Source organism: Micromys minutus (genome assembly GCF_963924665.1).
Source record: "Micromys minutus genome assembly, chromosome: X".
Classification (NCBI taxonomy): Eukaryota; Metazoa; Chordata; class Mammalia; order Rodentia; family Muridae; genus Micromys; species Micromys minutus.
The window spans coordinates 192,515-216,509 of NC_137970.1; the positions used below are offsets into that span (position 1 = coordinate 192,515).

The following is a 23,995-nucleotide window of genomic DNA, read 5'->3' on the forward strand; positions in this document are numbered from 1 at the left end:
AAGAATGGAAATATGCAGCTGCTGGGGATGGGAAGTCCTGGGATGGAAGAGGCTCTCAGGACTCAATGTGTGTTGATTTAGCAGAAATGCCCAACAGTAGGTCTATGAAACCTGAATAAACCACTTCTGGTAGTTAAAGAGGGACCCCAGTTAAAGGACAGAAACACCAACCATCTTCAAATTTATGACCCAAAATTGTTTCTGTATGAAAAAAGCAGGGACAAAATTGAATCAGAGACTGAAGGAATGGCTAAACAGTTAGCAGCCCAAATTGGGATCCATCCCATGGGCAAGAACCAAACCCTAACACTATTACTTAAACCATGTTGTGCTTACAGATTCAATGCAATCCCCACCAAAATTCCAACTCAATTCCTCATAGAGTTGGAAAGAAGAATTTGCAAATTCATCTGGAATAACAAAAAAAAAAACCAAGGATAGTGAGAAATATATTCTCAACAATAAAAGAAAACTTCTGGGGAATCAGCATCCTTGACCACAAGCTATATTACAAAGCAATTGTGATTAAAAACCACATGGAATTGGTACAGAGATAGTCAGGTAGATCAATGGAACAGAACTGAAGACCCAGAAATGAACTCACACAACTATGATCACGTAATCTTTGACAAAGGAGCAGTAAACATTCAATGGAAAAGGACAGTCTCTTCAACAAATGGTGCTGGTCCAACTGGCACTCAGCATGCAGAAGAATGAAAATAGACCCTTTCTTATCTCCTTGTACAAAGCTCAAGTCAAAGTGGATCAAAGATCTCCACATTAAACCAGGTACACTGAAACTATGAGGAGGGAAAGTGCTAAAAGACTTAGAACACATAGGCACAGGAGAAAATTTCCTGAGCAGAACAATGGCTAGTGCTTTAAGATCAAGAATAGACAAATGGGACTTAATGAGTGGGACCTCAGGAAATTGCAAAGTTTCTATAATGCTAAGGACACTGTCAAGAAAACAAAACGGCAGCCAACAGATTTGGAAAGGATCTTTACCAATCCTACATCTGATAGAGGGCTACTATCCAATATATACAGTGAACTCAAGAATTTAAACTCCAGAGAATCGAACAATCCTACTAAAAAATGGGGTACAGAGCTAAACAAAGAATTCTCAACTGAGAAGTATCTAATGGCTGAAAAGCCCCTAAAGAAATGCAAAACATCCCTAGTCATCAGGGAAATGAAAATCAAAACAACCCTAAGATTCCACCTCACACCAGTCAGATTGGCCAAGATCCAAAACTCAGATGACAGCAGATGCTGGCGAGAATGTGGAGAAAAAAGAACATTCCTCCACTCTTGGTGGGGTTGTAAACTGATACAACCACTCTGGAAATCAGCCTGGCACTTCCTCATAAAATTGGACATAGTACTTCCTGAGGACCCAGCTATTCCACTCCTGGTCATATACCTAAAAGATGCTCCAACACATAATAAGGACACATGCTATACTATATTCATAGCAGCCTTATTTATAATAGTCAGAAGCTAGAAAGAACCCAGATGTCCTTCAACAGAGTATGGTACATTTACACTATTAGAAACAATGACTTCATGAAATTCCTAGGCAAATGGATGGAACTTGAAGTTATCATCCTGAGTGAGGTAACCCAGTCACAAAAGAACACACATAGTATGCACTCACTGATAATCAGATACCAGCCCCAGAAAGTTCTGATTACCCAAGAAAAAATTCACAGACCTTATGAAGCTCAAAAAGAAATAATGTGGATGCCTCAGTCCTTCTTAGAAGAGAAAACAAAACACTCATGGGAAGAAATACAAAGTCAAATAGAGGAAAAGGGATTGAAGAAAAGATCATTCAGAGGCTGCCTTACCCAGAGATCTACCCCAAACCCAAGCACTATTGCTGAAGCCAAGTAGTGCTTACTGGCAGGAACCCAATATGAATGCCTCCTCAGAGGCTCTACCAGAGTCATACAGATACAGCTGAGCATGTTTGCAGCTAGCCATCAGACTGAACACGGGGACCCCAATGAAGGAGATAAAGAAAGGACTGAAGAAGTTGAAAGGGTTTGCAACCTCATTGGAAGATAACAACATTATCAAACAACCAAACCCTCCAAAACTCTCATGGACTAAAACACTAACCATTGTGTACACATTGAGACACCCTCAGAAGATATCAGGGTCTGGCATCAATGTGAGAAGAAGCCTTTGCTCCAGGGAGGGCACGCTTTCCCAATTTCGGGGGATGCCAAGGCAACAGCATGGAGAGGGTGATTAGAAGCAATTGCACTTTCATGAAGACAAGTGGAAGGGGAGGGAGAATGGGAGAGAATGTAGTTTCAAATCAGGCTTTTGATTAAAATAGTAAGAAAGTCTGATTTAGGTCTGTGCTCAAATTTGTCCAAAATGGCAAAAATATTTTAAATATTAACCCTCTACTAGATGTTAATTGGTCTTTTCCTATTTTGTATCCTTCCAATTTGCTCAAATGATGGTGTCCTTTGCCATACAGATGCTTTTATATTTCATTTGATTAAATTTTATTGAACTTAGAACCTGAGTTTTCAATATACTGTTCAGATTTTTTTTGTGTCAGTAAAATCAAGACTATTATTTCCATCTGTCTCTTCAATCAGATTCAAGTTACTTACCCTTTTGTTGAGATCCTTGATCAATTTGAAATTGAGTTTTGTGCAGGGTGATAAATATGGATCTTTTATTCATCTACATGCAACAATGGAGTTTCACTAGCATGATTTGTAGAAGACAGTTTTTTCTCCAATGTGTATTTCTGACTAAATGTGTTTAAAGAAAACTTCTGTGCTGTAAGGGTATGGATAAATGCTTGACTTTTAATTTTATTCCATTTGTCAGTGTATCTGTTTTTATGGCAATAATCTGCTGTTTTTATTACCATAGCTCTGCAGTAAAACTTGAAATCAGGGGTGGTAAGACCTCCAGCAGTTTTTTTTTTTTATTGTAGTAAGTTATTTTTTTAAAAGATAAATGTACAAATTTTAAGCATTTTTGCATAAAAGTATATGAATACATTTCTGTCATTGCTTGGCTTTTTTTAAGGTTTGATAGTGTGCATTAAGATCTTACTAGTTACAATGAGCATAAAGTACATGTAAAACAGGATGTAACCTGGAAAAAGTAAAAGTTTTCTTGGTGTGTAAGGAGTAAACATAATGGGTTTTTCTTTTCTTTTTTTTTCTTGAAATTCACACAGTCTGTGAGTTGTTTCTGGGGTGTTCAGAGCTTTCTGGGGTTAGCATCCCACTATCAGTGATTGTATATTATGTCTGTTCTTTTGTGACTGGGTTATCTCACTCAGGATGATCTTCTCTAGATGCAGCCATTTTCTTAAGAATTTGGTTAAGTCATTGTTTCTGATAGCTGAGTAGTACTCCATTGTGTAAATGTACCACAATTTTTGTATCCATTCATTTACTGAAGGACATCTGGGTTCCTTCCAGCTTCTGGCTATTATAAATAGAGCCGCTATGAACATTGTGGTGCATATATCTTTGTTGTGTACTAAAGTGTCTCTGGGGTATATGCCCAGAAGTGGAATAGCTGGGTCTTCAGGTAGTATTATGTCCAATTTTCTTTGGAATCGCCAGACTGATTTCCAGAGTGGTTGTATCAGTTTACAACCCCACCAACAGTGGAGAACTGTTCCTCTTTCTCCACAACCTTGCCAGCATCTGCTGTCATCTGAGTTTTGGATCTTGGCCAATCTGAGTGGTATGAGGTGGAATCTCAGGGTTGTTTTGATTTGCATTTCCCTGATGGCTAAGGATGTCGAGCACTTCCTCAGATGTTTCTCAGCCATTCGATATTCCTCAATTGAGAACATTTTGTTTAGCTCTGTACCCTATTTTTAATAGGGTTATTTGGTTCTCTGGTGTCTACCTTTTTGAGTTCCTTGTACACCTTGGATATTAGGCCTCTATCTGATGTGGTGTTGGTAAAGATCTTTTCCCATTCTGTTGGTTGCCGTTTTGTTTTCTTGAGGATGTCCTTAGCCTTACAGAAACTTTGCAATCTCATTAAGTCCCATTTGTCAATCTTTGACCTTAGAGCTTGAGCCATTGTTGTTTTGTTCAGAAAATTTTCTCCTGTGCCTATGTGTTCTAAGGTTTTTCCTACTTTCTCATCTAATAGTTTCAGTGGATCTGGTTTAATGTGTAGATCTTTGATCCACTTACACTTGAGCTTTGTACAAGGAGATAAGAAAGGGTCTATTATCATTCTTTTACATGCTGAGTGCCAGTTGGACCAGCACCATTTGTTGAATAGGCTGTCCTTTTTCCATTGAATGTTTACTGCTCCTTTGTCAAAAATCAGGTGACCATATACATGAGGGCTCATTTCTGGATCTTCTATTCTATTCCATTGATCCACGTGCCTATTTCTGTACCAGTACCATGCAGTTTTCAGCACAATTGCCTTGTAATATAGCTTGAGGTCAGGGATAGTGATTCCTCCAGATGTTTTCTTGTTGTTGAGGATGGATTTAGCTATTCTAGGTCTTTTGTTATTACAGATGAAATTGCACACTGTTCTTTCCAACTCAATGAAGAATTTGGTTTGTATTTTGTTGAGGACTACAATGAATCTGTAGATTGCTTTTCATAAGATGCCCATTTTTACAATGTTGAACTTTCCAATCAATGAACATGGGAGATCTTTCCATTTTTTGAGATCTTCCTTGATTTCCTTCTTTAGAGGTTTGAAGTTCTTGTCATACAGGTCCTTCACTTGCTTAGTTAGAGTCACACCAAGGTATTTCACAGTTTTTGTGACTATTGTGAGGGGTATATTTTCCCTAATTTCTTTCTCCACATGTTTTTCCTTTGAATATAGGAAGGCTACTGATTTATTTGAGTTAATTTTATATCCAGCCACTTTCCTGAACTTGTTTATCAGCTGTAGGAGTTCTCTGGTGGAATTTGTGGGGTCACTCAAGCACACTATCATGTAATCTGCAAATAGTGATGTTTTTACTTCTTCCTTTCCAATTTGTATTCCTTTGATTTCCTTTTGCTGTCTAATTGCTCCAGCCAGGACTTCCAGTACTATGTTGAATAGGTAGGGGGAGACTGGGCAGCCTTGTCGAGTCCCTGATTTTTGTGGGATTGCTTCAAGTTTCTCGCCATTAAGTTTGATGTTGGCTGTTGGTTTGCTGTATATTGCTTTTATTATGTTTAAGTATGGACCTTGGATTCCTGTTCTCAGCATCTAGTGAAATGACCATGTGGTTTTTTTTCTTTGAGTTTGTTTATATGGTGGATTACATTGATGGATTTCCATATATTAAATCATCCCTGCATCCCAGGGATGAAGCCTACTTGGTCATGATGAATGATCATTTTGATGTGTTCTTGGATTTGGTTTGCAAGGATTTTGTTGAGTATTTTTGCATCAATGTTCATAAGTGAGATTGGTCTGAAGTTCTCTTTCCTTGTAGGGTCTTTGTGTGGTTTAGGAACGAGGGTTATTGTTGCCTCAAAAAATGAGTTAGGTAGTTTTCCATCTGATTCTATTTTGTGGAATAGTTTGGAGAGTATTGGTATTATGTCGTCAATAAATGTCTGATGAAATACTGCACTGAACCCCTCTGGACCTGGGCTTCTTTTGGTTGGGAGGCTTTTGATGACTGCTTCTATTTCTTTAGGTGTTATGGGATTATTTAGATGGTTTACTTGGTCTTGGTTTAACTTTAGTATCTTGTATCTGTCTAGGAATTCATTCATTTCCTCCAGAATTTCCAGCTTTGATGAGTATAGGCTTTTGAAGTAGGATCTGATAATTTCTTGAATTTCCTCAGTTTCAGATATTTTGTCTTCATCTTGGTATGGGTATGTGGTGTTTTTATTTTCATTGAATTCTAGAAAATTTTTAATTTTTTTCTTTCTTTCTTTTTGACTCCACTATCATTTCATAGAGCATTGTTTAGTTTCCATGTGTATCTGGGCATTTTGTTGTCTTTGTTGTTATTAAAGACCAGCCTTAGACCATGGTGATCTGAAAGGATGCATGGGAGTATTTCAATCTTCTTATATCAATTGAGGATCGTTTTGTGAACAATTATGTGGGCAATATTGGGAAACGTGCCATTAGGTTCTGAGAAGAAAATATATTCTTTTCTTTTAGGATGATATGTTCTGTAAATATCTATTAATTACAGTTGGTTCATAACCTCTGCTACTTTTAATGTGTCCTTGTTCAGGTTTTGTCTCCTTGATCTGTCCAGTGGTGAGAGTGGGGTATTGAGGTCTCCCACTATTATTGTGTGGGGTGCAATGCATTTTTTGCTTTAGTAAGGTTTCTTTTATTAATATTGTTGCTTTTGTATTTGGAGCATATATGTTAAGGATTGAGAGTTCCTCCTGACAGATTTCCCTGGTAATGAGTATAATGTGTCCTTCCTTATCTTTTTTGATAACTTTTGGTTGGAAATTTACTTTATTCGATATTAGAATAGCCACTCCAGCTTGCTTCTTGGGGCTGTTTGCTTGGAAGGTTTTTCCCACCCTTTTACTCTGAGATAGTGTCTGTCTTTGTCTCTGAGAAGAGTTTCCTGTATGCAGCAAAATGCTGGATTTTATTTATGTATCCAGTCTGATAGTCTATGTCTCTTTATTGGGGAGTTGAGACCATTTATGTTAATAGATATCAAGGAATAGTGGTTGCTGTTTCCTCCTATTTTTGCTTTTTTGGGTTGAGTTGTGTCTGTGTCTTTTTCTTCTTTTAGTTTTCTTGTTTAGGAGTTTTCTTGTTTTTATTAGGCTGTATTTTCCCTCATTGTATTGGGTTTTTCACCTATAATTCATTGTAGTGCTGGGTTTGTGGTCAGATTGTATAAATTTAGTTTTGTCTTGAAATATCTTCGTCTCTCCATCGATGGTGATTGATAGTTTTGCTGGGTATAGCAGCTTGGGCTGGCACTTGTGCTCTCTTAAGGAGTGCATGATGTCTGTCCAGGCTCTTCTAGCTTTCATAGTCTCTGTTGAGAAATCGGGTGTGAGTCTGATTGGTCTGCCTTTATATGTTACCTGACCTTTTTCCCTTACTGCTTTTAGTATTCATTCTTTGCTTGGGGCACTTGATGTTTTTACTATTATGTGTCGGGAGGTATTTCTTTTCTGGTCCAACCTATTTGGAGTTCTGAAAGCTTCTTTTATGCTCATGGTCATCTCATTCTTAAGGGTAAGGGAGTTTTCTTCTACGATTTTGTTGAAGATATTTACTGTGCCTCTTAGTTGATATTCTTCTCCCTCTTATATTCCTATTATCCTTAGGTTTGGTCTTCTTATTGTGTCCTGGATCTCCTGGACATTTTGGGTTAGGAGCTTTTTGTTTTTTGCATCTTCTCTGGCTGTTTTGTCTATGTTTTCAATGTTGTCTTCTGCCCCCAAGATTCTCTCTTCCATCTCTTGTAATCTATTGTAAATGCTTGCTTCTGTGGCTCCTGATTTCTTTTTTAGGTGTTCTACCTCTAGGGTTGTCTCTTTTAGTGTTTTCTTTATTGTGTCCATTTCCGTTTTAAATTCCTTCTTCTATTCCTTTATTTCTTTGTTTCTGCTTTCCACTAGTTCTTTGAGTTCTTTAAGTTTTTTTCTTGTTTCCTCTTTAAAACCTTCCGATTCTTTATGCATTTCCTCATGTTCTTGTTTTAGTATCTCTATCATCATCTTGAGGTATGATTTCAGTTCTGAGTGTTCTTTTTCTGGAGTGTTTGGCATTCTGCTGTTTGCTGTGATGGGAGAGCTGGGTTCTGGTGTTGCCAGGTTGTCTTTGTTTCCCTTGGGTACGTTCTTTTGCTTTCCTCTCGCCATCTTGTTGTCTATATTTTTACATATCTGAGTCTTGACATATATCAATTTCCAATTTTCTAAGGAACTACCATATACATCTTCATACTGGCTGTACAAGTTGACATTCTGAACAGCAATGAAAGGGTGCTACCCTTTCATCGTATCCTTACTGCATGGACTGTTAACTGTAATATTGATCTTAGCCATTCTGACATGTGTAACATGGAATGTTAAAATAGTTTTGATTTTCATTTTGCAGGTAGCTAAGGATGTTCAACGTTTTATTAAGTTTTTCATAGCCATTTTGAGTCCTCTATTGAAAATTCTCTGTTTAGATATGGACCCCATTTTTAAATTAGATTATTTGGTTTGTTGCTATGTAGAGCTATTAGAGAGAGGTAACTAATCATCTTAAACCAAATAGTCTATCATCTTTCCGCACTTACATGAAAATAGTTACTAAAGACTTCTGTCTCCTTTGCCAGAAAATCCCAACAGTAATTCCCAGTTACCCATGAAGAAAAGGTTGTGTAAAAACTATAAGGAAACGTGCTTAGACTTTGTGTTTAGTTTCTGATCTAAAAAAGCGGAGGTTGGGACTATTGATCCAGGACTTAAATTTAATGTAAATTTAAGAATTTCTAAAAATATTAACAGTGATCAAAGACTTGGTGATGTAATTTAAAAAAAAGACTGCATTTAGGCTCTCTGGTCAGAAAGAAGAAGGAAGAATGATGATAATCTTCATGTAACAGAAAGAATGCAGGAACTGAGAGCTTGCATATACTACTGACTGAGTTCTTATTGTGTCAGACCTGTCCCATTCTCACCATTCTCAGACCTCTCCTCACGCTGAGGCTGGACCTCAGCAAACACGTGAACCTCAGTGGTATTCTTCTTGAATATTCTACTGTTGCATTCTGTCACAAAATTCTGTAGCTGTGAATCTGTAGGACTTTCCCCTTGAGTCACTCCAGCAGTTCATTGATGCAATAGATATAGTGATGGGTCAATTCAAAGCCCTAGATTTGGGTCTCGGAGTTTGCTCTGTGCACCAGCTTTTTCTTACCCACAGCAGGAGGATGTGCTCTCCAGCAGTGCCCCAGGTAACACATCCAATACCATAGCTGCAAGGGAAAAAAGCCAGATCTGTTCTCAAGCCCTCCTGAATGGCTCAGGTGCACACACAGCATAAGGTCCAGCTCTCCAGTACTTACCAGGTGATTTTCAGGGCCTGCGCTCTTGAGTGCTCCACCAGATGAGGGGCAAAGTCAGCTCTCCTGATCTAAACTCCTCAGAAGATGGCTCATTACAACCCCTATACAAACCTGAACCAGCTCTATTTTCCTGATCAGGCACGGGACAAAACCTAGACACTCAAGTGCTGCAAATGGTGAAATGTGGTACCAGCTCTCCTAAACTCATGACCTTGGGGCAAACATTTGTGGGTGTTTTTATTATGTTAATTTGGGTTCTATATATTCATGTAATTCACTCTGGAATCTCTCACAAGATTAAAACATAGTCATACTCTCATAATAAAACTTAAGTTCTTTAGCATTAGCAAGAATGATCTAGATTTGAAAGGATGGTTTTCAGACGGTAATACAATTTAATATCTAAACATAATTCAGGTATAGAATTATGAGCTCTTTAAGTTTGGATAGATGATAGAGTAATATATCTAAATTGCCAAATATAATAGACCAGACTAGATAAGTACAAACAATATCTTACAATTTACATAATTGTTATAATTATGTTCAATGTATATCTGAGAGAAAATTGTCTTTCTAATTAGACAAAAAAGAGGACATGTGGAAGTTTTATTATATTAATTGGGTTCTTCAAAATTGTTTGCACCAGAATCTGAATGTCTGATTCTAAGACACTGAGGGACCCTGCCCCCATTTGGTTTTGAGTGGTAAATGAAATTGTTAGCAGCCAATGGATGGGCAGAGCAGACAGAAGAGGGACATTTAGAATTCCCAGGCAAGGGACCAAGGGAGAGAGGAAGAAGACCACCCCCCATGAGAGGACGGATGTCACACCAGAGAAGGTATAGGACAGAGAACGTAGATGTTCTGAAGGATCTGGGGAATAGCATTCTTGAGAAGGTTGCAAGACTACATCTGGGGAAGCAAAGATGGAATACATAATTTAGTTAGTAATAATGTAGGAATAGCATAGGGGGTAGATTAGACAAGAGGTTATTAGGAAGTGGCCCAACCATTGAGCTGTTGTAGGCATATCAAAATTTAAAAAAGCAAATCTCATTTTTTTTAAATCTAAAAATTCAGTGCTATGAACTTTCCTCTTAGAACCTCCTTCATTGTATCCCATTAGTTTGAGTATGTTATATACTAATTTTCATTGAACTCTGGAACATTTTTCATTTCTTTTTTATTTTTGTATTGACCCAGTTTCTGTTTAGTAGAAAGTTGTTTGGTTTTCCTGAATAGTGAGCTTTGCACTATTCCCGTTTTGAGATTCAGCATTAATTCACAGAGGGGTTATTATAATTTTCTTGTGACTTGCTTTGTGTCGGAATATGTGGTCAGTTTTGAAGAAGGTTCCATGAAGTGTTGAGAAGAAGGCATGTTCTTTTGTGTTCGCATGAAATACTCTGTAGATATCTGATAGTTTCATTTGCTTTAATATTGTCTGTTTCCACCAGTACTTTTGTGTTTAGATTTTTGTGGATAACTGTCAATTGGCAAGAATGGAAAATTGAAGTTTCATACTTTTAGTGTTTTAGGTTATATATACCATTTAGGCTGTAGTTTTTTAATTTAATTAATTAATTAATTTTTATTTCATTTAATGTTTTTTATACTCCAGATTTTATTGCCCTCCCAGGCCACCCTCTGACTGTTCTATATCAAACACCTCCTCTATCCTAGTCTTCAAAAGGATGTCTACACACACCCCACCACACACCCTACCAGAACTATTCACTCTCTGGAGCGTCTAGTCTCTTGATGGTTAGGTGCATCTTCTCTCACTGAACCCAGACCTAGCAGTCCTCTACTCTATATGGGTTGGGGGCCTAAGGCTGGCATATGCTGCCTGGTTACTAGTCTAGTTTCTGAGAGCTCTCAGGCATTTAGGTTAATTGAGACTGCTGATCTTCCTACAGGACCACCCTCCTTCTCAGCTTCTTCCAGCCTTTTCCTAATTCAACTACAGGGGCAGCAGTTTCTATCCATTTCTTGGGTGTAAATATCTGCATCTGACTCTTTCAGCTGCTTGTTGGATCTTTCAGAGGGCAGTCATGCTAGGTCCCTTTTTGTGAGCACTCCACAGCCTCAGTAATAGTGTGAGGCCATAGGGCCTCCCTTCGAGCTGGATCCCACTTTAGTCCTGTCCTTGAACCTCCTTTTCCTCAGGCTCTCCTCCATTTTTTCCCCGCAGTTCTTTCACACAGGAACAATGAATGATAGGTCAGGGCTTTTGATTGTAGAATGGCAACCCCATCCTACACTTGGCACCCTGTCGTTCTGCTGAAGGTAGGCTCTACAAGGTCCCTCTGCCCACTATAGCACATTTTATTTAAGGTCCCTCTCTTTGATTCCTAAGATTTTCCTGCATCTTAGGTCTCTGGTACATTCTGGAGGGCACTCCTAAGGTTGCCTGTTTCTATTGTTTTTGCTGGCCCTCAGGTCTTCAGTCCTTTTCCCCCATCCAATACCAGATTATGTTCTCCTTTCTTCCCCCTTTGTCCCCTTTCCCACCCAAGTCCCTCTCTTCCTCTCTCCTCCTGTGATTGTTTTCTCTCCCAAGTGGGACTAAGATGTCCTTACTTGGGCCCGTCAGCTTCTTAATCTTTTGAGATCTGTATACGGCATCTTGGGTATTCTGTACATTTTTATCTAATAACCACTAATTAGTGATTGCATACTATGCATGTCCTTTTGGGTATGAGTTACCTCACTCAGGATAATATTTTCTAGTTTATCTCATTTCCCTGCAAAACTCAGGATATACTCCTTCTTAATAACTGAGTAGTATTCCATTGTGTAAAAGAACCACATTGTCTGTGTCCATTCTTCTGTTGTGGAACATCTGGGTTGTTTCCAACTTGTAGGATACCACAAACAAGACCACTATGAACATAGTGGAACACGTGCCCCTGTGACATTGAGGAGTATATTTTGGGTATATTCCCAAGAGTGTTATTTCTGGGTCTTCAGGTAGATCTATTTGCAACTTTCTGAGGGGCCTACAAATTGATTTCCAGAATGGTAGTACCAGTTTGCAATCCCACCAGGAATGGAGGAGTGTTCCTTTTTCTCTACATCCTCGCCAGCATCTGCTGTCACATGAGGGTTTGATCTTAACCATTTTGATTGGTGTAAGGTGAAATTTCAGAGTTGTTTTGAATTGCATTTCTCTGATCTTTGAACATTTATTTAAGTGTTCATATTAAGAATGATCTTCTCAGTCATTCGAGATTCCTATGCTATGAATTCAATACCCCATTTTTTGATTGGTTTGTTGGATTTTTTGGTAGTTAAATTCTCAAGTTATTTACATATTTTGAATATTATCCCTCTGTCTGGTTAGTGAGGATGTTTTTCCCAATCTGTGTTGGAATTTGTCATATTACTATGTCCTTTGCCTTACAGAAGCTTCCCAGTTTCACGAGGTCCCATTTATCAAACCTTAATCTTAGAACAGGAGCCATTGGAGGTCTGTTTAGTAAATTTCTCCTTGTTCCAATGAATTTAAGGCTCTTTCCTACTTTCTCTCATATTAAATTCAGTGTATCTGGTTTTATGTTGAGGTCATTGGTCCACTTGGACTTGTTTTTAATCATTTCACTTCAGTTTGTTTTCATAGTTTCCATTAAAGCATTTATTCATATCCTCTAGGTCCTTCAATATATTCATATTATGTATTTTAAAATATTTGTCTTGTGCTTTCACTATATTGCATTTCACAGAGCCTACTCTTGTGGGATTGCTGTGTTATAGAGGAACCACATTTTCTCAACTGTTACTGTTTGTGCATTTGTGCTGGTATCTAAGCATCTGGAATTGGAATAATTTAGGTGATTCTAAGTGTTTATATCTGGACTTGTCTTCATTGTTGAGTATTCTAATCCTGGATTTTGTTGTCTGGTCTTGATTTTAAGAAGGTAGATAGCTGTGAGTTGCCTGGTAGATAGCGTTTCTGCAGGTCAATGGGTGGCATATAAGAATAGAGATGTGCTGATAGGAAATGCTTAGAAACTGTGTAAGAAAGAGCTAAGGGGATCACATCCTAATAAAAGGTGGTGTCCCCAGGTAGCCAGAGGCAGAGGTTCCTGTAAGTTAAATAACATGTCCAGAGAGACAGAGATGAAAGGGTTAGGGAGATTTTGGCTTGCATGATGAGTTGTAGTCTCTAGTGAATGGACTTGGTGTGTGGGAGGAAAGGCACCAGAAAGCAGGCTACTAGAGAGTGAGACAGTAGATATTATAATGTAGTAACAAAAAGAATATTGAAAATTGTCTTTCCGAGTCCTAGGCATGTATGGTCACTGAGAGCCAATAGCAGAAGTTGTATTTACATATTGATTACTGATACAAACAAAAACTGAGGTAGACTATTAAAGAGAGCATGGGACAGTATGCAGGAAGGAGGAGCAAGCTGGGTAGAACAAAGGTCTGGCATGGAACAGAGATAGTGTTGTAGGAGGAAGTTTGGCAAGCAGCTGAGTAATCTTAACCGGAGTTCTGAATCAGGAGGAAGGTTGAAACTCATAATACTAGTAAGATAGTTTTATTTTGATCTGCATACATTTTTTAACTGATCATATGTTTCCCCCCAAAATCTTAAAAGTTTAAAATGTTATAAATGTCCAAAAATTACTTTTTAAAAATTATCATAAGGAAGGAGATACTCATACTCCTAAGTAATTGTGTAATACTCATTTTAATCAATATATACATTTATTTTTAATGGAAATTTTACATTTTGTTTTTATTCACACTTCCTATGTAATATTAGTTATTATGTTTGATCATTGAAAGTGAAATGTGCAAACATAGGATACTATGCAAACAATGCATTTGTCGAGAAAAAAAGAATAGGTGGAGTCCACAGAATGTGTCCCATAAACCACTTACTTTGTCTCATCCATGTTTTCCAATTCTAGGCGATTTGATAGATCGGTTGAGAAATGGCGACACTTTCATTATGATATGAAGGTATTTAATCAATGGCTGAATGAAGTTGAACAGTTTTTCAAAAAGACACAAAATCCTGAAAATTGGGATCATGCTAAATACAAATGGTATCTTAAGGTAAGACTTTTGAGATTTCCCTTTCCATGCTGGCTTTATTTTTCCAGCAATGTTTTGCATATTTCACTTTTGCAAGTTTAATTAAAAGGATGAATGATGTATATAATTCCTGACTTTTTGGCGCTCATGGAGCAAGTGTGCCTGAAAATTGTGCTATGAATGTTTTTGAAAGGATGAGAGCATCTCCCTGAGCACTACTGGTCCATCTGATGAACTCTGAAGTGTAACTGCATCTGAGATGCAGGAAAACACCTTACAGCAGGGCATAGTGCTGTTTAGGGTTCTCTCTCTCCCCCTTTCTCCTCCTCTTTCTCCCACCCCCCTCTATGTGTGTGTGTGCATGTGTGTGTGTGTTTGCCTTATGTTGAAACAAGTCCAGGAGGAGAATCTGTGGTTATACTTAGAAGTAATGTAGTTGCTTCAAATATCCATTATGATAAAATTACAAGTCTCTTTCCCTCAAGACAATTTGTGGTGATAATAGCAATATTTCTATACATCCTATTGACAAAATGCCTTCTGAGATAGACTGTAGGCCAAAAGAATGTCGAGTTAATTGTTAGTACCTATTGACTTTTCTGGTTTATGTTAATGGAAATGCAACATGTATATTATAACCAGGGAATCGTTTAATTTCAATTTGTTGTATCTTTTAATGTGAAGATAAAAATAAATTGAATTGTGGAGTATATAATTTAGTTGATTTAATATATAGATCTAATCTAAGATATATGGTTTATTATGTGAAGCCTTTAATATTTTTGTTCCTTTGTCTTTCATTATTCATGTTGCTATCTTCATTCAAATGGGCTTGAAATGTGGCCAACATTTAAAAAACAAATTTAATGACTAACATAGAAGAAAGCAAAGTAAATGGTAGTTCATTTACAAACTAAAACATCTTTAAAATGCTATTGGATATTCTTTGTATTACATTTCAAATCTAAACCCTTCCACCCAACCCCTCCCTCCTCCCCCTCAACTTGCTTCCATGAAGGTGCTCCCTCTCCCAATCACCCTTTCCACCTCAGAGCCTTGGCTGACAATGTGCTGTGTTGCAGCTACACCATTTCTGGGCATATACCCAAAAGTAGCTCCAATATCTAACAAGGATACATGCTAAACAATGTTCACAGCAGCCTTATTTATAATAAGGTGTGGTACATATACACAATGGAGCACTACTCAGCTATTAAATTTAAACATTTAAAAATTCTAGATTCAATATGATATTAGACATTAAAATTCTTTGTTCTCATGTGTTTATCTAGCAAACTTATATTCAGAAAGTAAGCATTAAAACACATATAAAATTACAGGCTACATAAAATATTTATATAATCTTCTATAGTTATATATTATTAATCAAATTTGTACACACATCAATGTTAACATACATTAAAGAAAATTTATTAATTTATGGTCTTCTATCTTACATACAGCTATTGACGTTTTTTAGATGTGAAATTTGGGTGGTTTTACACCTACCACAGTTTAATCCATTTTTCTATCCCCTCATAATGATGTAAAATATATAGTAATTCTTACTTTCTGTTATAAACTCAAACCATTGTGCATATTTTAGTTACATGTAACGTGTTTTATTCACATTCTGAGTGCTATTATAATGTATCTTTAAGTATCTTGTAATTTTTAAATTTTGTAAGGTGTTGGGAAATTTAATTGGTAAATGCTAAATAATTTGTCATTCAAATAAACTTTCTTAAGCTATCATTTTAGACCCAGATAGCATACTGTGAAACAACTTTATAATTATAGATTTTCTTTCATACATAATTGTTATTTCTTTTCTTTTATTGAATATTTTCTTTATTTACATTTCAAATGTAATCCCCTTTTTGATTTCCCCTCCAGAAACCCCCATCCCATTTCCCCTTAACCTGCTTCTATGAGGGTGCTCCCCCACCCACACACTCACTCCCACCTGCCCTACCTAGCATTCCCTTACACTGGGGAAACGAGCCTTCACGGGACCAAGGTCCTCTTCTCCCATGGATGCCAAACAATGCCATCCTCTGCTACATATGTGCCTGGAGCCATGGGTCGCTCCATGTGTGCTCTGATTGGTGATTTACACCCTGGGAGCCCTGGGTGTGTGTGGTTGGTTAATATTGTTCTTCCTATGGGTTGCAAACTCCTTCATCTCCTTCAGTCCCTTCTCTCCCTCCTCCATTGGGGACCTGGTCCTCAGTTCAATGGTTGGCTGAAAGTGTCCTCCTCTACCTTCATATTTGTCATGATCTGGCAGAGCTTAACAAAAGACATCTATATCAGGCTCCTGTCACCATGCACTTCTTTACATCCACAATATTGTCTGGATTTGATGACTGTGCATGGAATAGATCCCCAGGTGGGGCAGTCTCTGCATGGCCTTTCCTTCAGTCTCTGCTCCACACTTTGCCCCTGTATTTCCTCCTGTGAATATTTTGTTCCCCCTTCTAAGAAGGACTGAAGCATCCATCCTTTGGTCTTCCTTCTTCTTGAGATACATTAGCCAGCTAATTTTGTCCCACTACTGAGGAAAAGTCCTTCTGCTCACTCTGATACCTCTTAAACAGTGTTTTGTTTGTTTGTTTGTTTTCTGGTGGTGGTTGTGGTGGGTTTTTTGTTGTTGTTTATTTTTTGTCTGTTTCTTTAATCCATAGTGGCTGGTAAGAAAAGTAAAAGTTCCAATTCCAAATGTAGCATTTTTTCCTAGTCTTTCATAGTTTTTTCACATATAGAAGCTGTTTATGACCTACCTGAACATTGGAAAATAGATTTCTTCAGATCTTCAAAGTTTTTTCTTTATGTTTTATTCTCTTTTCTACTTATCTGCCTCGGACTTTGAGTTCCATCGTCTGAAATCAAATTGCCTGGTGAATTTTTTTCTTATAGTATAGAAAACTGCTCAGACATGAAAGTGAGTAATTTAGCACTGAGTTATGTAATTGTTTCTATTGTCTCTGTAATTATAGTCCTTAATCCTCTGTTCAATGTCTTCCAAATTCACTCATGCTATTTCTTTTATTTTATGTTTAAATATAATGTTAATTTTTCTCCATTTTATTACAAATTTCTAAATCAAATAACCAAAACTTTTAAGATTTTTTCATGATATTATTACTGATACAGTTAGGCAGGTCCCGTGCAGTGTTATAGGTCCATAGAACAGGAAAAGTCTCCACTTCCTAGCAGGATAATTTACTAATTACATGTTTGCTGCTCAAATTGAGAAGGAGTAAATATTTTAGTCTAATTCCTAACCTATAAATAAGAAAGAGATTTATATATACCTAGGGAAGTATTCTAAATAAGGAAATGTTACTGATATCACAAACTCTATAAAAATTAAGGCTGTTTTTTTTATTAAATATAAAATCAGATTAAATGTGCATGTGAGTCGTCTGAATACTTTTCATTCTGACAAACCCTTTTAATTAAATGTACTCATTAAGGTACATCAAAGATTATATCCTTGGAATACAGAATATTATGGTAAATGTCTTAATTCTGCCCTTGGCTATGTTAACACTTAATTGAACTAGCGAATAACCTTAAGATTGAGGGAAGACTAACATTTCTCACAAGGTAGTGCTACATCTATTATGACTTTTTACTATTGAATTTTTAGCTTACATTTAAAAAAAACTTTAAAAAACTGAATTATTTTTCTCAAACATCTGGAAAATAAGATAACTTACCATTATGGAGGAGTTAGAGGGAGGACTGAAGGAGCAATACAACCCCATGGGAAGAACAACATTATCAACCAACCAGACCCCCCAGAGCTCCCAGGGACTAAACCACCAACCAAAGAGCACACATGGAGGAACTCATGGCTACAGATAGAAATGCAGCAGAGGATGGCCCTATTAGGCATCAATTAGAGGAGAAACCCTTGGTCCTGCCAAGGCTCATTGCTCCAGTTTAGGGGAATGGGAATGTCAGGGCAGGGAGGCAGGAGTGGGTGGGTGTAGGGGGGCACCCTCAGAGAAGCAGGAGGGAGGGGAGGGGATGGGGTCTCATGAAGCAGAAACTGGGAAGGGGGGCCACACTTGAAATGTAAATTTTAGAGAAACACCATTAAACTATGCCACTTGAAGTAGGGATTGAGGAAAATACAGACATATCTGCCTGAGATGGATGACACTTCTGCCTTTACATTTTTCTAAGTTACAAGAAAAAAAATGCTACTGTAAGTTTTCAGAATAAAAGTTGAATACCATAAAGTTATGAAAATAATGATATAGCGCCTGGTGACAGTATGAATTAGTGTATTATCAAATACTTTGGTTAATATCCAAGATTTGTAAATTACAAAACCTCTATCTAATGTTAAGACCTAGCCTGCTTTCAGCTAGACTGGAAAGAAATAACTTTTTAATGATAATTTGTTATTTATTGATACTGAATTCTTACAGTTGCCAGGAGGAAGAATTAAAATAACCATTAGTTTAAACATTTGCCAGTGCTGAATAGTCTTCCTTTGAATGGAGAAACAACCTGTTTAATGTTATGACATATTGGTTTTTAGTGAACCTTAATAAAATTAACAACACCTTCTAAAAATATTGCCATGAATGTGTGCGAGGCTTCGAATATTAAAATTTTTTCATTTGAGTTCATCATTAATAAGTAAAAAAATTGGATAATTTATATAAAACTTTAGAGTCTAAATCAGCAATGATAAAATTAATTCCACACAGAAAGTAAATTATCAATCTTATATTCATATGAGTTAATAACTTTCCCAGTGTTAGTTACTTTCCAGGCATATTCTGCAATGTGATTGTGTGACTGGTTGATAATTTCAATTACATTGACATGGAGTTTATTTATGTGTATTGGGGTAAATAATTTGAATTACCAGTGTGTAATTTGTTAAATAGTAAATTTGCATCATTGTAATAGAAAAAACTTAGAGCAAAATGGATTAAATGTAGCATATTTCAATACTTCTATCTTTCTAACACTATCAAAATAGTCATAGAAGAGGATTCTACTCTGCTTTATCTCATAGAGAACAACATACGAATGAAATAGAGGTATACTGATGTCTTGGACTTGGAAAAAGCAAAGATAAAACGGCATCAGTGTTAAGGACTAGTTGAGTTGCTGTTCCTTTCACCTTACCTTGCCTATCAGTGATTGAAGAAATCATTTTGTGAAGGACCAGCTTTTGAGGATTTTACATTCAAAGCACATAAATGAATAGAAGGAACTGGTATTTGACAGTTTGAGACAATGCTTTCTTGTTCTCAATAGGATGACATAGAGTTTTCAGTCTTATTCTACTGTCTCTATTTACAGCCCATGAAGATCTATTGCAGCAGAGTCTGCTATTGAAAAGGCAATGATTTGTGCAGACCTGATGGCTGGTCATTGAGTTGCAAAGGTCATTGACCCTTTTTGCAGCAGTGAATGTGATTTCTGTCTAGGAAGGGCTTTAATATTTAATTAGATTTATGCTCTCTTAAAGGACTGTATATGAACTAATTGGTATTCTATTAATACAGATTGATTGAGACACTCTTTTGAAAAGGCATATGGTGTAAAAGACTAAATTGGATACAAGAATGCTTTGTATATAGTCAGTTTTTACAGTGCTGATTTCACCAGCTGGCTGGTGATGTTTGAAGCCTTCTTAACAGCCTTGCTGCTGATAGAAACTTTGATGAAAAAAATCACTTGAGTAAATATTTCTGCTATCTGTTGCCCTGGTGTTAGGAATAATTCATACATTGCTTGCCCTTTATTTTTTCCCAGCAGTAATAAAATTTCATTTTCTGGTCACAAAATTTATCCTGTTTTCAGTAGCTAGAGGATATATACTAACACAAGGAAACCAGCAAGAAAGTACTGCTAGAGGTATTTGGTTTTAGTCATTTGTTTTAGGTTCCCAGCAATGTAGAAGAATATGGGGACACATTACAAAATGAGTGTTTCGGTATTATTATCCGGCAGTGGCATAGTAATTAAGTGTCTTAACATAGTTAAAAGGTTAGGCACTTAATATTTTTATTCTTCTCTAATCCAATACATCCTGACCTCACAGTTTCCACTCATTCCATTACCCCAGCCCTCCCTATTCCATCTTCCTAGATTCCCTCCTCCTGCATTTTCCTTTAGAAAAGTACAGGCTTCCCAGGGCTATCATCTAAACACAGCATCACAAGTTACAATACGACTAGGCACAAGGCCTTGTTCTTGTGTAAAGATTGTTAGCTGTACTGCTGCTTACGAAGTCTACTACAGCTTCTTGGCTCTCATGCACCTTTTCATAAGTAGTAAATGACAGAATTATTGGAAATTTGTCACAGTGCATAAATTCAGAAATGGGCTTTAAATCATATATCTCTCACAAATAAGTATATTGAAATAATTGGATAATGTTAGTGGCTTATTTTTAAAGTTATGTTGTCCAGCATGACATCTTTAAGATGACAAATTGTTATGCATTGTTATTATAAAGAAACAAGAACAACCATTGTAACAAACCATGATAACTATAGTAGTCAGGAGCTACTGAAACTGCAGGAAAGCTCAGCTGATTCTAAGGGATTCCCCTTCGTAGCTTATGAGATTATCGGGAGTAAGAGAAGAATATGACGCACGTTCAGATGAACATAGACGCAGTGAGAAACATTTATTATATTTAATCATGTGCATAATTGTCACTAAACAACAATGCTTTGCAAAGGGTGTCTTCTAGTCGTTTCTTCTTCTACAGCTTGCAGTACTTTCCAATACTTTTTCTGAATTTACTATTAATTTTTCTTTCTTTTGTGAACACTTACAAATATCAGATTCTGAGACTCCATGTCCCAAACTCACTTCCATTTGGTTCTGTGCATTTCTTTCATGCATATCCCTACTATATTATAACCAGCAAACACACATTTTGCTAAAACTCTGCATTTTAAAGACAAATCAATCACCCTAAGCACAGATATAGATATATACACACAAGATTGATTTTTCTCTAAACTAGCCCCTTTATAAACTTAATAATATCATTACTTTATAGTATTTGAGATATGTTAACATTCATGCTATGCATGTTTCCCATTAGAGTGGAAAACTATTTCTTTCATTAACAATATGCATCAGTACATGAAACATATTTCATAAACCTTTAATTACCAATATTTTTAGAGTACTCAAATGCATTAGAGAATTAGGTTTTCATGGCACTATATCATTTAGGCAAAGCATCCTTTGTTTTTTCCTGCTATAATAACCTCTATTCTATATCCAAAACCCAAATATATATTAAAGTGCTCTAACCACTTCCATGCCCATAACATTGTCATATCATCTGGCAGTTTAACAATATAATGTCTTGATCATCTAACCCATTAAAACATATTTTAGAATATTTCTCCATTTACTTATTCATAAGGGAACTTACAAGGACTGGTTCTCTCTTTTTATCTTATAGTCCTAGAAATCTTACAAATGTTGAGGCCTGTTGGTAAATTATTTTCACCACTGACAAATCATTTCTCAGGCCTGAAACAAACTGTGAATGCCCTAATTGAACAGAAATATTAATTGAGTCTACTGTGGACAAAGCATACACTGCTTGCTACCAGGAACACCAAGATTGATTAAGAAGCTGTTTTTCCTTAAAGAACTCACAGCCTCAGTATCTCAGTATATCAATGCTAAGTAAGGTTCAGTGCAGAGCAGTGTGTAGACCCTCAAAAATAGTACCTGATCTTGTCAAAAGAAAACATGTTTGTTTCTTAGTTTCCTCACTAGCAATTTGTCATGACTCTTAATTATTCCTAATATCCGTACATCACATTTCTGAAAATTTCAGGCTCACTTGAGAAAACATTGCGTGGAGAAATAGTATGATCAGTAATGTGGAAAATAGCCCAAGAAAATGATAGTCAATGAACAAAACACACAAAGAGAAAGAAAATGCCTTATTATAGGTGAAAATTTTTGAAAAATAATAAAATTGAAAAGATGCTTATTCATACTTGAGCTTATTCGGGGTGAGCTAAGTTGAATAGCACGCATCTAGTTATAATAATGGAAAATATTCCTATTATATAGCTGAATTCTTTGTGGGAGCCAGAAACATAATTTTTTGCAAACACCATAGTCGATAAAATGGAAAACCCTTATTAGTCAGAAAAGGCTAATTGAGAGCATTGTATTGGCTGCTAACTCATATTAATGTCACCTTATAAAAATTAATAGAGAAAATATTCAAAGACATGAGTAATGAAAGAAATGTCTGAGCATATAATATAAACATACTTCTATAAAGTATCATTTTCCCATTTGGGTTTTCTAGTCCCATCATCATATTTTTCAGCACATGATTTTATTTTATAAATTTATAGCTCTTACTGTTTTACTTCTGTCTCCTTAGTTTGTGCTTCATTTTACTTAAACTTGTTTTGATGAGCATTTCAGAGAAGTTTAAATAAAACATCTGTATGCTGCCTGGGAATCCAGGATTTCATCAAGAATATTGAGCTAGTTAATGATACAAGTAAATATATCATCTGAGGCACCACTTGAAGTACTTGCAATGGAATTAATTTTAAATGCTACATCTAGTTTCTTGGTGATATTATAAATTATCATATGAATATTAGAGTAATAAAATGAGAAAATTATGAGGCCAAATACCTCTAGCAAACTATTTTTTGTTAATAAATTTTAATGGGATCTCACAATATTTCTTTATTGACATATGGTCTACAGCTACTTGATGACTACAAGGAAATTCCTTAGTCTTAAAGCCATATGGCTTATATTTATCCAAATATTTAATGTGGAACTCTTTACAGAGAAAAAAATGTTTACTAACTCATACTTTAGAGGACAGAGTAATAAAATGTTAGGGTAAAAAATGACCCCAGTTCTCCTCTAATTAAAACTTTTTGTTGTTGGCTATACATTGAAATGGAATTGGTCTACGTTCATAAATCAAATTAAAATTTACACTAACAAAAACATAGAGAATAAAAGTTTTCTTATTTAACTCAAATTGGAATTTATAGTATTAATTCAAGAGATTGATTTCTACCTTTTCATTTTATTGGACCATAATGATTGCATTTTTTTATTCTTTTTTTATATAAAACAACTTTATTTTACAAAACAAAGATAAATGTACAGATTTTAAACATTTTTGCTTAAAATTATACATTTTTTGTCAGTACTTTTTTCAGATTTTAACATAATTTTTACATAAAACTATATGAATATATTTTTTTAGTCAGTACTTGATTTTTTTCAAGGTTTCATTGTATGCCTTGAAAACTTAATAGTTACAATGAGCTAAAGTACATGCAAAACAAAACGCATCATGGAAATAGTCAAAGTCTTCTTGTTTTGTGAATATATGTATAGTTTTTGTTTTCTTTATTTCTTGGACTTCATACAGTCTGTGAGTTGTTTCTGGGGGAGTGCAAGCCTCTGGGGTTAGCATCCCAATATCAGTGACTGCATATTATGTCTGTTCTTTTGTGATGATTGCATTTTTTTGAGATAGCCATAGGTTTCAACCTAAGTACAAATAAAATCATAACCACATCTAGGTATTTAGAAAATCTATTGCCTTAAACACAAATAATTCTATGTCTGAATATTTAGAATATTTTAAAGATCAAAATGTAGTTATTTGAAATAAATAATAAAATGTTTAGCAAAGGTAAGAAAGTCATGTAGCCACAGTAAAATCCTTTTGAGAAACACACAGCAAGTCTTCCCTTGACAGCTCTTACTGTAGGTCTACTGGGTCCCAGAAAAGTCTTAATAGGACACTAAATCAAATAGCCTTGATAAAAGCTTGTTCCAGTTGTTCTATCAGAACCTTCTTATTATGACTGTAGTGTTAAACACAAGTCCCCCACCATGTCAGTG

At 36.1% G+C, this 23,995-nt stretch overlaps 1 protein-coding gene across 5 annotated transcripts in view; it reads left to right on the forward strand.

Annotated features, from left to right (window-relative positions):
• DMD (dystrophin) overlaps positions 1-23,995 on the forward strand; it is a 1,259,848-nt gene that overhangs the window by 158,471 nt on the left and 1,077,382 nt on the right. For all 5 annotated transcript variants that reach the window (XM_080910294.1, XM_080910293.1, XM_080910296.1 and 2 more), the window contains one exon: positions 13,954-14,101. In XM_080910294.1, the coding sequence (XP_080766420.1) occupies positions 13,954-14,101 (148 nt within the window). The remainder of the gene's footprint in view (positions 1-13,953; positions 14,102-23,995) is intronic.